This window comes from Athene noctua, chromosome Z (assembly GCF_965140245.1).
Source record: "Athene noctua chromosome Z, bAthNoc1.hap1.1, whole genome shotgun sequence".
Classification (NCBI taxonomy): Eukaryota; Metazoa; Chordata; class Aves; order Strigiformes; family Strigidae; genus Athene; species Athene noctua.
In genome coordinates, this window is record NC_134077.1 from 45,010,568 (window position 1) to 45,026,178 (window position 15,611).

At 44.4% G+C, this 15,611-nt stretch overlaps 1 protein-coding gene across 3 annotated transcripts in view; it reads left to right on the forward strand.

Annotated features, from left to right (window-relative positions):
* Window positions 1-15,081, forward strand: part of TAL2 (TAL bHLH transcription factor 2) — a 31,796-nt gene extending 16,715 nt beyond the window's left edge. For 2 of the 3 annotated variants that reach the window (XM_074932189.1, XM_074932190.1), the window contains exon 2: window positions 11,738-15,081. In XM_074932189.1, coding sequence (XP_074788290.1) covers window positions 11,748-12,101 — 354 coding nt within the window. In that variant the 5' untranslated portion in view covers window positions 11,738-11,747 and the 3' untranslated portion in view covers window positions 12,102-15,081. Of the gene's footprint in view, window positions 1-3,127; window positions 3,244-11,737 lie in introns of those variants that run through there. The other variant, XM_074932188.1, reaches the window with a different exon arrangement.
* The last annotated feature ends 530 nt before the right edge of the window (window positions 15,082-15,611 follow it).

Below are 15,611 nucleotides of genomic sequence, written 5' to 3' on the forward strand. Positions count from 1 at the left end.
CTGTTAAAAAACAGACCTGATGCAGATAAAGAATTGCCCCAGACTCTAAGGAAACTATCAGGATGGATCGTGACAGAAATTTTGTGAGGACAAGCATGCCAAGGGTGCAATATTGCTTTTACTGTTCTTGTTCCCCTGGCTGAGCTATACTATCCTGGCAGCTATGGATTGCTCTAGGGAGAAGTAATCCCAGGACTGCAGGGAAGTATTGATAATGTATTCCCCCTGCTGCCATGTCACTGCCAAGTATGAAGAGGAAGCTGAATGAGAGTGGTGTGGTTCATTGGTGCCAAGTAATCACAGTTCAATAGGAAGCTTAATAGAGAGACAGTGAAGCAGACCCTCATGTTTGACAGGGTGGAAAAGAGCCTTAAAGCTGGTAGAAAAGTCAGCATCCCTATGCCATTTCATCAGCATTCCTAATGACTTGACAGCAGTGATTGCTAAGCACCTGGGACCTCCTGCCCAGGGCCTGATGGTGGGTCACAACTGTCCCAGAAGTGCAGGAGAAAGTGCTGCTGTGCTTGCAGCAGATGCAGAGCTTTGCTGTGGTGGCCTCTCAGAGAAGGAAAGAAGTCAGGGCCACAGGGTGCCAGGGTACAGTGGGGAAGCAGGACAGCAAGGGGAAGGTGAGGACCTCCCAGGTGCTGGGGTTGCACACTCAGCTGGGCTGTCGCAGAGTTTCTACAACAGGAGGAAGATGAGAAGTCCATGGGATGTGACTGAAGCACTCAACAGATGTGATTGAAACACTAAACAGATGTGGTGGTGGCTTTACTGAAGTACATGGGAGGGAGCTACATTGTCTCTTTTTCTCCTTATGTTTCCCCAGTGAGGCAGTTTTTTTGCCATTAAGCCTGCCTCTGGAGAGGGCATGTACCTAACAGCAACAGGAGCAGGATCCAGCTCTCTTGCATGGATACATGAGGGAGAATGAATAGCAGCCCATACAGCCCCTCTCCCTGCAAGGACAGACACTTTAATGGCTGTATATTTTATAGTGTTTTGTCCAACCAGCTTTTGAAAGCCCTAAGCAGTGAAGCATCCACGCGGTTACAGATAAAGAGCTTCAGCTCCCTCCCCTTTCTGGCCTGGCAAGCCCCCTTCCTTACCATTGCATACTGACTGGAGCATCTCAGAGCAGATTTTGGGTAAATAATGGATTGGAGGAAGTAACAGAGAGGAGGGAAACCCTGCAACTTTCCAATGTAAATTACATGGAAATTAGGCTTCTGTGAGGCCAAAGGCCCCTCTGGAATAGGGCCTTTAGTTAACATAACACTTGTGCTAAATGAAGCAGTTGACAAAGCTTTCAGGCTGTAGTGCCACTGTTAATTTACCGTGTGAAAGGGCTGAACCGAGCTGTGTGAGGAACAACTTGCCCTGGCGGGACCTGGAGCTCATTGTCTCCGGAGAGCAACTACATCATTCCACTGCTGGGTTGTTAATATTTATGGAGGCAATCCTGTTAACTGAAACATTTGCAGTGCTTTTAAAATTTAAAAAAAAAAAAAAAAAAAAGGTAGCTGAGCCCTACCTAGTCAGCTTGCTGATTTGGGTGAGGTGGTCTGCGTAAGGACTGGGCTTTCTTGGAGTTTGCAGAGGAAAGTGGTGGAGTGTGCTGAAAGCTGCCTTATCCTGGATGCAGGCATTTTCCTGCCCCATGACTGTAGTGGAGTGATTAGCTGGAGCTTCTCCTTCTCCATCACTTGTTCCCCTTTAGTATCCTGTTACTCTCAGTGCATAAATAGGTATCTTGCTCTTGTTCTCCCTATTTACTCTTACCTCCACCCAAAGCAAATCCCCAGCACCTAATGGACAACTGGGTGATGGTGCAGATGAGGTTGTATGAATCCCAAAGGCCATATATGTTTGTAACAAGGCCATGCCCTTGTTGGCTTACACCTGGGGTGATTTTGTGACTGTTTTCATAAAAACATAGAATCATAGAATAGTTTGTGTTGAGGGGACCTCCAAAGATCATCTAGTCCAACCATCCTGCAATGAGCAGGGACATATTCAACTAGATCAGGTTGCTCGGGGCCCTATTCAACCTGACCTTGAATGTTCCAGGGATGGGGCATCCACCACAGTTCCAGTGTTGCACCTATGGAGTTGTTACCCAGGGACAGGGTGAGTCTGGGTGGACCGATCTCTGTCATGGACACAGAAGCGTGTGCTCCAGTGGTGGAGATGATGTTAATCTGCAATTTTTGGGTTTTGCAGTCAGATGTCAGCTTGCTTGCCTATTGTTCCTGAGCTGAGAGGAAATTCTGGGGCCACCCCAGCAGCAGAGAAAGAAGTCTCTGTTTCACCAACCCTGCATCCTAGCCACAGGGGTAGGGAGCTGACTCATCTTTGCTGTAGAATCATGAATTAAACTTACCCTTAGTGCACTACATGGTCCCTGAAGTGAAGGGCAAGCTGGTAGATGTGTGAGTTCACACCTGCAGCCTCTTGTTGTTACATGGACTCAGTCAAAGGGCCAGTGCAAGGCTTGGGGCAGGGCTGGGACTGCAGGAGTTGTAGCTATCCTCCAGCCTGCAGAAGCTGCTAGCTGTGAGTCTAAGTGAAAGGGAGCTTTCACCAAAAAAGGCAGTGCAGCATCGATTTGCCTGCACAAGGTCACCCCCACACCTACACTGCACTTACTGTCTGAGCAGAGGCTATCTCCTGCTAAGGAAAACACCAGACTGTTTCTCAGTACTGAGTGATATTTAAAACTGACTTTTGAATGAACACTGCATCTCTGTCTCTGGAAACATTTACCAGCTCAGAGCTGACTAAATAAATTTTTTTAAAAATCCTCCCAAAAAAAGAAAAAAAGAAAAATTCTATTCTTGCCATGAGCAGCTTCCATGGTTTCCTGCAAAGTGCACCTCACCTAGGTGGAGCAGCTCTAAGGCTAGTAAGCATGGTCTCAGCTACCACCCCGTACCAGCCTCAGAAAAGGGCAGAGGGCATGTGGTGATAAAAGAAAAGGCAGGATAGAGAGAATCTCCTGGGAGATGCAAAACAAGCTCCCTGGATTGCCAGGACTAGTGGTGACACGCGCCAGACAAAGGACCTGCTACTATATAAATGAGCAGCCAGGACCAGCGCTAGGCTGACTCCAGCAAGAGCAAGCTCTGTGGCCAGGCACTGCGAAAACAGCGAGGAAAGAAAAATAGCAATCATCTGATTTTGCTGTCTGTTCGCTCGCTGACGAGGTTTCAAGAAACAGAAGCACTTGTGACCAGAAAAGTAAGTGACAATGGCCTCTTCTCTTTACAGCGTTGCCTCTTTTGGGCTTATCTTGCAACTGTCTTAGGACTGCCAAAGTTTCCTCTTGGAGCAGGGAATATCCTTAAAGGAAGGAATTTCTGCAATAGCCTTCAACAATCCACTGGATTTTTATTTCTTGCTATGGCACTCCTGGATCTTGTCATCAAAAAGAGTAAGACACCTGATCTGACAAACAGAATAGTTATAGAAACAGTCGCTTACAGGTGGCTGCGTGTAATCAAGCAAAGTAACCACGTTGCCCTACTTTTGTTCCTGGACTTTATTTCTTAGCATCTGCAGAGACTCATTGAATCAGACCTCATGTTGGGAGAAATTATTCATTGGTTTGACTACTTTTTAAAGAAATGTTGATGCTTATATGTGGGGCAAGCTAATGTGATTTTAAAATCACTGTTCCAACTATTCCTAGATTTTCTTACATCATAACTGTGTAATTACACATTAGTCAAACTCACTTATACCACTGCACCAAAGTGCAGTATATCAGTTATTGCACTGGTGCAAAATGATTACACAGAGCATCATCAACTTTCTGAGTTTAGAACTAAAACTTAACAGAATTCTTCAATGGTGTTTGATATTTAAAACAAATTATTTGCAAAATACGCAAAATTATGCGTACGTTAGACTTTACCGAATGCTTATGCACTAGACTGTGTGGAAATCCTGTGACAGTGTCAACAGGTAAAGATATAAAGTTTTAAATTACAAACCTCACATATATAAAAATATCCCCACTACTTTACTGGTGGTCTGTCTTACATCTGATGCATATGTAAAATACATAGGTATTTGAATTTTGCTCAGTTCCATAATTCACTTAGGAGAAAAAGCTTAGCAATTTTATTAATTTCAGTTCTGTCAGGAAATAATTGTCTCAGATTTTTAAAAAGACTTTTGAAACTGCCAATCTATAACATGTTTATATTTCCAATAATATATGCCTTCTGCATAAAGCTGGATTTGCTTGAGAAAGTTAAGCAATAAAACAAGGATTTGTCTGAAGTAGCTCTATCCTTCCTGATTTCTATATAACAGTATAGGATAATATTTGATTTTAGAACCTTTTTCCACCATGCATTTCTATATTGTTTCACAAAAAATAACTAAAATAAACGCAGCTTGGTATTACTGCCTGCTTACATAAATCATTAAAGTAGTTGTGATCTGAGCAGCTAAGAAATGAATTGCTCACAGAGTCAGTATGCCAGGTGACTTGGGGATGACATGCAAGTGCCCAAGAAACTGTGATTGAAGCAAGGATGACCTTCATGCTGATCTTTCTATCAAGTGTAGCCCCACGGTGGTTAGTGGCATGACATTTTTAGGGGAAACTAGGATTGTGGTCCTTGTCTTGCAGTGGTTTATATCACACTTTTGGAAGTTACAGTTTCCTGTGGTGGAGTGGTGGATATGTTTCTCCATGCTTATGGTGACCTCTAGTCTTACTCACAGCAGACCCAATTAATTCCTGGGGTGATGCTATTGTGGTCAGTAGACTGGTTTTAAATTGTGTTTGGTAGGAAGACAGGGCACTACATACCACTATTAGGATACTGTCAGACTTTCAGTCTTGCTTTTCCTGAAGTCACAGAGAGATTTTCTATCAGCCTCAGAGCAGACCTGGATAAAATGCAAAAGCAAGTATTGTCTGAGGGTCATATTCAAACATAATAAAAAATCTGCCCTTCCCTCTGATGCAAATACAAATGCTGCAAGCACTGGATTTTCCCTTCTTTGCCCCCTACAACTCCTGTAACAGCGTGAGCTGCTGCAGACCGGTCTTTGCCGAGTTGTAAGACAGCGTCTATTCCTGCCTCCTTACAGATTTCCAGCTACATATGCTGGCACGGCAAGGAAGTTGAAGCAAACGGACGCGTTTCTGCTATTAACAGCTACCTTACTGCCTCATAGTGGCAGGTGCAGAGAGAGGCACGTAGGAATGAGTGCTTTGACGAGGTGGGAGCAAGAATCTGTGTGGAACAGGGTTTTGCACACTGCGTCTGGAAGAAAGGAGTCCCTGAAGAACTCCTGGAAGACCACCGTGAAGCCCCAGAATAGTGTCTGTATGTAGTATTTGAGAAGTTAATTTGTCAGAGACTGGTTTTAAAGGAAACCCACTGAAGTGTAGTTCAGACTTTTGACACAAAAAGGCCTTACTGAAGGAAGGACCAGGAGAGAGAAACACTTTTCCAAGAAAGACTCTCAGATCTTGAACAGAAAATAACACTAGTGCAAGTTTAGTGAATAAAGGCTAAACCTCCTGGCAGAGTGTTCTTTTCCCAGCTTTGCAAGTTGTCACGTCCATATCAATACACTAGACCTCCATTTGGCAAAAGCTGTTGTAGCCCTTGAGTGGGTTCTTTGTTTTGTGCAGAGTTGTGGTATAATTCAACTTTACTGCAAATGAACATAAAAAGCATTGACGAGGGGAGCCACAGGGGAAAAAAAAAAAAAAAAACAAACCAAAAAACCATACAAAACTCCTGACATGTGCAGAGTAAACCTTTCTTTGAGTAAACCTTGTCATCACTATTGTTAAGTTCTTAAACATGCATTTTGTGCTCTCCCAAATACCTGCTGGGTGGCAGCCCATTGCTTTACAGACCTACATTTCCTGAGGCAGCCTCAGGGGACATGATGCCAGGGTGTCCGGGATGTGAAGTCTGCAGGCTTGACTGATTTCTCAGAAAGCAGCTAGCTCTCTGTCCCACTGAAGATCTGCACCCTCTAGCAGGGCAACCAGATTACAAAGCTAAGCAACCCAGGGGCAACACTGGGTCAAGTGAAAAACTTGTCATCGCATATAGACTAGTATTGCTAAACATGAAGGCTGACTTGAGCTTGAGACCTATACACAGTTGCTTTTGAAGGCTCCAGCAATTTCCTTTTTCTAAAGGTTCCATGAGAGCACAGCATAGCTGTGAGAGTTTCTGTAAATTCTGCCCTTAGACAGGAGGGCTCCCAGTGCAGACATTCCACTATGCGCATTTTGTCCCAGATTTACAGATTCTAAAAAAAAGTAATTCAGTCTGTCAATGCTGGCTGCTTTTTATAGCTCTTTTGCTGCTCTGCTATACTTTGTACTGTGGTATGATTGTCAGGTAACACTCCTAGCAGAGGCATGAGGCAGTGAAAGGAGCCCTTGTTTACTCCTGAAGCAGCTCCTCTCCCCACATCTTATCAGACATAAAATGAAGTTCACTGCTGGTGTTAGGAATCACCCTGTAAGTGTTGGGAGAAGCTCTTCTCTTTCATTACACAAGCATGGCATCTATCAATGTCAAGCAAGGCTGGGCCATTCTGTGTTGGTGGCTGCTCTGTCACATACACACAAAAATGCTTTCCATTTCACAAACCTTTCAGCTGAGACAAACTAATTACAGGGAGGAGGAACATGGAGAAAAAACAAAAAAGCAAAAAAACAGAAAAGAAATTTGCCTGAGACAAACAGCAGAAATGAGGACAGTCCCATTCTCTGATTGCCAGCCCAGCATTCAGCTCACTGCACTGCACTTGCTCTCTGTGTCCTTGTCCACCAGTGAGCCTGTGGGATTTCAGCTGGGAGGCACTTAGGGAGGGGTATAGCACCAAGATAGAGGAAGGTGTTGATGGAGCAAGGGGGCTGAGGAAAGCTGGGAAGTAAGAGCACATGCCTAGAGGTGTGTTGCTCCTCTTGCAAGCTGTCAAGCTGGGATGCATTGTCCCCTCTCCTGTTCCTTATCCTCCCAACCTAAAGGAACCTAAAGGAAGTCCTTGCAATCCAAGCAACCATGCAGCAAACAGCACATGGTTCAGCTGCAAAGAGATTGAGTTTATTCCCTCAAGGTGGGGGGGGGGGGAATTCACGTTATGGATAGGCAGCGTAATGTCTTGTGACATCCATGCTCAGTCTTTCCCTTTGCATGGATCTGAGTCCCATGCTCTGAGGCTCGCATGAAACCAGAGAGGTAAACAATGAACTTCCTCTTTCTCCTCTTTTCCAGATCACACTGATGCAAAGTGAACAAAACACAGCAGCAAGGAGTGATAGATGTGGAATCTTTGCTCCCTGTGATAGATCAGGCTCACCAGCACCTGCCAGATACAGAAAACAGGCACCATCTGCTCTTCTGTTGCCATTTACTGAAGGGCTGAATGGACTCACAAAATCCAATGCAATGTGTTAAATAACCAGTTTTACCAGGCACTGGGTTTCCCCCACAGAGTAATGGCAGAGCACTGCAGGTTTACTAGAAGCACTCAAATTCTTGCTAGCAGCAGGCATCTGCTCTCTGATTAAGATTTGCAGAAGTAGGTCTCCAGTGGCCAGTTTCAACATGGATTTAACTTCACCCAGGTCAGAGGTATAACTTGAGGGAGGAACTTTCTCATCCAAGATCTTTATTTAATAGCAACCTGCTAATTATGACTGAGTGCTGGGCTCCTGGTGAGTCCCCTGCTAGCCCTCACACATTAACCGCTGGTTTAGGGGCCTTTTGCTGGGGAATGTCCTAGCAGAGATGGTGCTTTGTGCCTAAACTGCTCTGCTGCTGCTGCCTGCATTGCCTGAATGCCTCTTGTATAGAGAGGCTGTGAGAACTGCTGCTACCAGATCTTCGTATTGTCTATTGTTTAGTCTTTTCTCTGGTGACACTTGTGGCTGCATTAACCACAGCCAGTATTTTCCACCTCCTGGTTTTTTATTTTTCAAAGGGATAGGCAGTTCAGTTATAGCTTCAGTTATCTGTTTGGTGGGTGGTGGTATTTTGTTTTTTCTTCTTCTGTCTGTTGGAACAGATTCACTGCTGGGCTGGGGTTATTTCTTTGCTCAACTCTTCTCACACACACTATGGATGGATCTTAGCTCATGAAACTGCACTTACCTAGTAGTTCTGGACGTGTCTTCTTGATGTGAGCTAAATCCTGTCTTCAGTGGCAACATTTTGCCCTTCAAAGTAATTCTTCCACTGAAAATAGTGTAACTCTCCAGATTTACATTCCTGAGACCAGAAGTGATCCTCTTGAATTGAAGCTGCTGTCTTCCTGGGCTTCTTTATTGTCAGCTAAATGTGAGACTGTAAACCTGTGGGTAGGGAAGGTGACCAGACAGCACAGAATTCAGGCGTGCAGGTTAATACAATTTAACTGTTCATGATATGTACAAACGGGTGATTTCTGCACTGATTTAAAATGGACCATCAGGATACAAGCTGCACACTGCCACTAGACAATACATATTTTATACAGTGCACCAGAGAAAGCTAAAGAATACACTGCTCAGATGTGCAACATTAGCAAAGACCTGAAGCTGCAAGTAATATATCAAAAGCAAAGCTTGCTGGGGAGAGTTGGGAAGAAGGAGGGAAGAGGAGGAAGAGAATGATACAAAAGGAATGGAAATCAGATCTCCTGTCAGTAAACTGGCTGTATTTTAACTAGAAGGTGCTGTGGTTACAGAGAACTTCAGGGATCTGTAGGTGACAATACAAGAAAAGAAGCTGTGCTGAAACATTACTGCAGGATTGGACCAGGCTCATTTTTATGTTATGTTTCGAGCTGAAACTGTGAGCACAACAACAGGAAACCCAGACCAGTAAAGGGGAAAAGGAGAGAGAAATTTAAGGTGGAGAGATTAGGAGGTGGATTACACTTGAAACGATGTTCCCAGTAGAGCTATCAGCACAAGAGGAGACACTGGGAGAGGGAAGGAACTGTCTGTTGTTTGCTGATCTTGAATAAATGTCAGAAATACAAACACATGTTTTTGAAGTATAAAGCAGAAGATGGTTTCATAAAGGCGTCTGTTTGCTGACAAGGCTTGTGGCCACAAATGTATTATTGTCCTTTCCAGAGGTGAGAGAAGAGGGACAAAGAAAGCATGGTGTGAAGGAGTAGGCTGGGGTTATTTTTCCACCAATAATACCACTAACAGGACAAGACAACGTGTTCACAGATCCCGGGCTGGATACTAACCTGCTTTCCTGGAGTGCTGCACTGGGGACTGTCTGCAGCAGTAGGAACAGAAGGAGGAGACCCTCTGTTGGTTATTTGTAGCTGAGATGTAGACAGGCATCCAGCAAACCCAGACCCACATACCAGAATTAGAGTGCAGAGACTGAAAGGCCTGACAAAATACTATCCCCCTGACCTATTAGAAGAAACAAGGAAGCCCAAATAACTTTCCCTGTGTTATGAAAAATCCCTCCTTTTGTACACTGTTAAATTTGTCTTAACCCCCACAAACACCAAAAACAGAAGAGAGAGAGAGAGAAGCAGGTGCCACGCTGAATTTCACATGGATCCAAGCAGCTTCTTGGAAGAATCAAAATGTAAAGGCAAAAGTTTTGCCTTGGGGAGTGAATATGCTGCAGTACAGAGGAGCTCTGGAACTCAGTGTTTAAAGTCTGTATTACTCATGTGACAGTGTTCTTGCCAAAAATTTACATGGGAGCGTTTCAAGTAGGTGCAAAGTACCAAGCAGATTTGTTCCCATAGCACAAAACAAAACGAAGACATTGAGTAGGAGAATAATAATAAAAAAAAGAGCAATACAATCCCCATTCAGATCAAGCAATGGGTCTCAAAATAAGTCTACAAAAATTATGAAAAATTCTCAGTAACCTGAAATATGAGGGTTTGCTTTTTAAATGAGCCTCTCATGAAGCAAGAACATTGTGATGAGATAATTTTCTCATCCCCTAAAGGCAGGGTAGACAACTGGATCTTTACAAGAATACAGAAATTACAACAGTATTTTCAGAGTTTTACCAAAATAGAAGTGTGTTAGCTCTGTAAGGGCCACAGCTGTGAGGAGCCTGCAAGGTATGGATAGCATGAGCACAGCCATATATAGCATACATGGGCGCATCTGTATTAGCTGTTTCTCTGACCAAGGTCTCTGAACATGGCTCTGACAATTTACAATGCTGTAACTGTGTTTCCCTGGTGATTTGTCCTCAGTGCTGGACTGGGACATGAAGGAGCTAGAAGGGAACTTCCCCTGCCTGCCATGCATGTCTGGTCTCCCTGCCAGGGCACCCCAATTAGCCTCTGAGTCACAGAGGCATTTCTTTATTCACCAAGACTATTACCATGTGCTTTGGTGAACCCCAAGTGTCTTGCACAGTATGACGATGCTTCACATGGACATGGGATCATAGCTGGGCTGTCACCTCAAAGTTTCCTCTTTCTGGAGTTGAAGGGTGCTGTTCCCCTTGCTCCCCAGTCCCCTGTGGGACTGCTGTAAAGATAGGCTTGCCAATGAATATAAAAAGCTGAGGTTTTCACATGCATAAGAGGGTAAGTGGAAACATTTGTCATTTAGTCTCTTGGCTGTGGATAGTTTTTCCCGTGATCCAACTGTTGGTGTGCCACTGGCAAAAAAAGCAGCTTCAGAAATAAGAGATGTGACTGTCTCCTGCAGGGCTGTGGGAGAGAAGGGAAGACTTTCCAGTGGTGGTGGGAGCAGCGTTAGGGAAATCCCAAGAGCTTCTGACAACCTTTCTGGCAAATGGCCTTTAAAATTACTGTGCACCCCTTGCAGAATCCTCTTCTATTGTCAAGTCTGCTCTGGGCACTGGGTTCCCTTTGCTGCTCAGCTCTGTGAGGCAGAGTGGGCAGGTAACACATATAGACATTGTGGCTGGGATACCTGCACATTTTGTAGGCATCGCACAATCACACTTACCCTCTGCAGCCTGCACTCATGGTACTTTGTGACTAGTCTTGGCAGCTCTCAGAGGCTAAAGCAGAAGCCTTAATCAGACTGAAGAGTCTCCACCACCAGCAGTGGGCAGTCACGGTGGGCTGGGCAGGGAACGAGACTGTTACATCCCTGGAGAAATCTCCTGAAATAACCATAATCACATGTGTCTCTAGTGTCACCTGTCTGCTCACTGAAGGCCCATGATGAAGGTCCACCTGGCTTAGCTCCAGCTGTGGGTCGCCAAGCTTGGGCCAGCTGGGAGCAGCCCCAAAGAAGGTGTGAACTGGGTCTGGGAAAGCATGGATTTGTTCCACCCTGGGCCTGCCTGCCTTTGCCTATTAAAAGTGACCAGGTGTCCCTCACACAGCCTGGTAGGATGTCTAATGTTTTGGCTATTGGGAATTCTGCTGCAGGGGAACTCTCAGGAGCCTGGAGAAGCTGGGCTCATAGGAGCATCAAATGGTTATATGAGGAAATTAAACTCCATTTACTCCTTTGTGAAGTCCTTACTGGACTCTGGCATCTGGTTGCAGCTGCAGTGTTTATCATCGTGGCTGCAAATGGGGACATGACTTTAGGGATTATGGTGAATCTGTACAGGACATGCAGGACAAGGGCATCAGCCACAGAGGGCAAAAATTGGAAATGCCTGGCACTACCACTGCTTGCTTGTTGCTGGCCCAGAAGTTACAGTGCCTCAGAGCAGCAGCCTGTGTGAAAGCCAGGGCTGTCTAGCATTCACTCACCATCTCCTTTGCTTTGCAGCACCTTGAGAATGACAAGGAAGATCTTCACCAACACCAGGGAGCGATGGAGGCAGCAAAATGTCAACAGTGCCTTTGCCAAGCTGAGAAAACTCATTCCCACGCACCCACCAGACAAGAAACTGAGCAAGAATGAGACACTCCGGTTAGCTATGAGATATATCAACTTCCTTGTCAAGGTCCTGGGAGAGCCAGGCCTGCAGCATACAGCAGTGGCAGCACGGGGCAGCATCCTGGGGTTCTTCCAGCAAGACCCAAGCTTGCAAAGCATGGAGGAGCTGACACTGATTGAAAACTGTGGTGTTTCCTCTCCTGGCATGAGCAGCAATATAGTAGAGTGTTGGTCTGAGACGTCATCTCCCTAGCAGACTCATAATGAGACATGTCGTCTTGGTGTTAGTTTGATAATCCCCCACTTTTTGCAGAATCTATGGGTTGGTCCTCTATGTATTGTGATTATTTATTTATATTTATTATTGTTTTATATGGTATACATTTAACAACAAAGGAAATTCTTTGTCAGCCAAGAACCTGGAAGAATAGACAGAGAGCTTGCAGTCCTTGTGAACTGGGAAGAACTCACTGCTGCCATGGCAGAGTTAAAGCCAGAAGGGCCTTTTGCCCTCATCTCCTCCATAAGTCAGGCCATGGAAATTCATCTAGTGTTTCTGGCGGGGAAAGAGATTATTCTCACATGTTATTTTAAGAAAACAATACTGAGCTCAAGAAAAGGAAACGCTACTGAGCTCACCACAAAATTTGTCCAAGACGGATGTCAGTAGTGCAAGATTTTGAGAGAAGTGGTATTTGCCACAGTCCTCCACCAGTGGTTCCAGGAGCTAATTGCACTCACTCTTGAGCCTATTAATCTTATATCCAGCATGATTCTTTTTCTTGAAAATACAGGTCCTAGTCCTTGAACCTAGCTACACTTTTCTCCATCAGACTGGAGGGATCCTTAGTGCCAGGGATTATGAAATGCTATTAAGCAAAATTAAACATTAGGTGAAAGCAAAAATACTTTAAAATAAAAGAATACATAGTCATAGACGAGTTTCAGTGGTTTCAATATGCAGAACAAACCTCTGTAGTAGTGACAGTGTGCATGTGAATGAAGGTGGTCAGCCAGGTTCCAGCTGCCTTAAAAGCCCATCAAAGAGGTTGGTCCCTAAACGTCTTTGTTCCTGTAGCTGTAGCAATGGGGGAGGTCTTGTTTTGGGAGGGAGGTCCCAGGAGAAAGTCCTTAATGATGCAGTGTGAACACCTTCATGGAAACACCAGTGAGCAGTTCCCCTTCCCGTGCCAGTGTGCAGAAGCAGCTGGAGCATGTCTGATCCTGGCAGAAGGTGCTGGACATGCACCACTGGTGCACTGCAGTGCCCCTTTGGCACAGGGCTGTGTGCCACTGGTCTTAGGCATTGAGTTCCTGAACCAGCCCTGCTTTTGCTACCGTGGGAGGCAGAACTGAGCTGCACACATACTTGCTGTCATCTGTAAGACCCTAGTGCTGTGATGCTGGGCTGCTTGAAATTGGATTGATGTCTGCCCCAGATAGGATACCAAGACCATGAACAAGACTAGAGGCATGCTGCCTGTGTATCCAGCTGACTGCCTCTAAAGGCCCTGCGTTCACTTGCTGTCATTGAAGTTCGTCCATCTGGACACTATCCCAAATGGGCTGATGGAGCAAGGACAAAGCAATGGGTGTAAATGTCTTCTCCTTGATTCACTGGGTTCTTTGTAGGGAATGCCAACCACCATGCTGTAGGTGTTTAGATTATAAGCAGGATGAAAAGAGGTTTCATGAAGGTGACCCTTGTCAATTTGATTTCCTGACTGAGTTATAATCTGTGCCAGCAAATGTCTGGACTGCTCATGCAAGTTCTAAAGCTGCCTAGAGCAAAAGAAAAAAATGACACCAGGCTCAAGTAGAGCTGCTTTCTGGTCAGATCCTCCTCCCACTTTGGATTTCCATGTGGACCAAGGTACATGTCAATGCTTAGAAAAGACAGCTATTCACCACTGCTAAAGAAATGGAGCTCCCATGTGCCAAGGCATGTCCCTGGGCTGTTTCTGTTTATTCATGTAGCAATGAGCTATTTCAGAAAGCAGAGATAGGGTTTGTGCATGTAACATGTACAGGCATGAGAGGATTTGGCATCCAAAGCTAAGCTGCCTTTTAAAGCCTCATCAACCACCAGGTGCACCAAGGAAGCCAGGGCTGGCTTCTACTAAGTGTGTATTGGGCTGTCCTGTGATTGACAAAGACCAAGGTCTGACAGGAACACAGCAGACCCTGTCCAGGGCTGGTGCTGTAAGGTACAGGTATGCCAGTGGATAGATTTAAAAAAACCCTGAAAGAATTCATGGTGATTTAATTTTGTTTCTGAACACTGCTAATCTTAAGTTTGCTTATCCCTGCATTTCTGAGCTGTCAGGGCTGAGGATTGCACTGGAGAGCAGCTGAGTGGAAATGCACTAAGCATCTTTTGCGTGGTTCATGAAATCAGTACTGCTTTCTCCTCATCTCTACCCACTTTAGTGTTACTGAATGCAGTCACAGCCTCTTCTGGACAGCTTCTCAAAGGTGAAGTGCCAAGTACTCCTCCCAGCTTTCTGTTGACTTGCTGGAGTTACAGCAGGATAAATTAGTCCAAGTAAATCAGGGCAATTGTGGGCAAGGTATGGTGGTGCTATCTGGTCTATCAGTCACTTGCTATTCTAGGGAACACGTGTCACCAAGGCGAGCCAAAACATCTTGCGAGCAGAGTTATTGTACAGGGAAGGGGAAAGAAAACTGGCAGTTTTGTAACCTGTTACGTTTTCTATCTTAAAAAACTTCGCTTCCTGTTACTGCTTTGATTCATATCAATGCTTTCTTTGTTCTCCTTTTCATATAGGAGCTTCCTACTCTGATTTTCAGCATGTATTTTACTAGATCTATCTACCAAAGAGTTTTTTGTGGGGATCAAGTTTCTTTTGAATTTTGTGGATTTCTTATCTGTATGATCATGAAGAAATACAGTGTAACCAATCACATTCTGTGCTATATGATGTTATTTAACTTCTAATATATTCCAAATAAATTATTCAAGAAACTAATCTTTGTCTTTTTAAAACTTCTCTAAAATTTCATTTTACATTTGCATACCACTTGGTAGAGGTGCCAAAAACATTACAATGTTATTTCCAGTAGAGTGTCGCCCTACTGTTCAGCACTTACACGTGTGAGTCTTGACGTTAGAAACAACATTGTCAGATGATGAAAAATGATGGGAATTCTTTGTTTATTATGATTTCCTCTACTTTTTGGTTGAATTGTATTTCAGTCTATGTGTTAAGAAGATTTTAACCAGCTCTTGAAAAAGACAGATAAATAAAATTTCATTGTGCAACACTATTGTGTTTGTCTTTCAGATATTCACAATTCAAAAGATTTTAACCAACTCCGTTTTAAAAAGCAGAAGTCACCCTAAAGTATTAGTTTGGACTCTGATTTGAGTCTATTGTTATCTGGAGATGTTCAGATAGGCAGAACCTACAGATTTTGACTGCAGTCTAGGTTCAAAATTAAAAAATTATCGAAGGGAGCTTAGGATGTAAAGCTGCTCTTTCTGGTGGGAACAACCTAATCCCCAATTGAATATGAGACCGGGAGAGGCAGAGGAAGAACCAGGATGACAGGTGTAGAAGTGGGGAGGAAAGGATGGGAAACAGCTGGGACACAGGGCCAGTTTCAGTTTCATGCTTAACTGGATGTGTCACAACCTTGACATTGCTCCACCATACACCAAGAAATGTATTTCTTCACAAGATGTGGCTGAGAAAGGTATCATCTCAAGAGATTATATATAAAAGCCATGAAATCAGCAAAT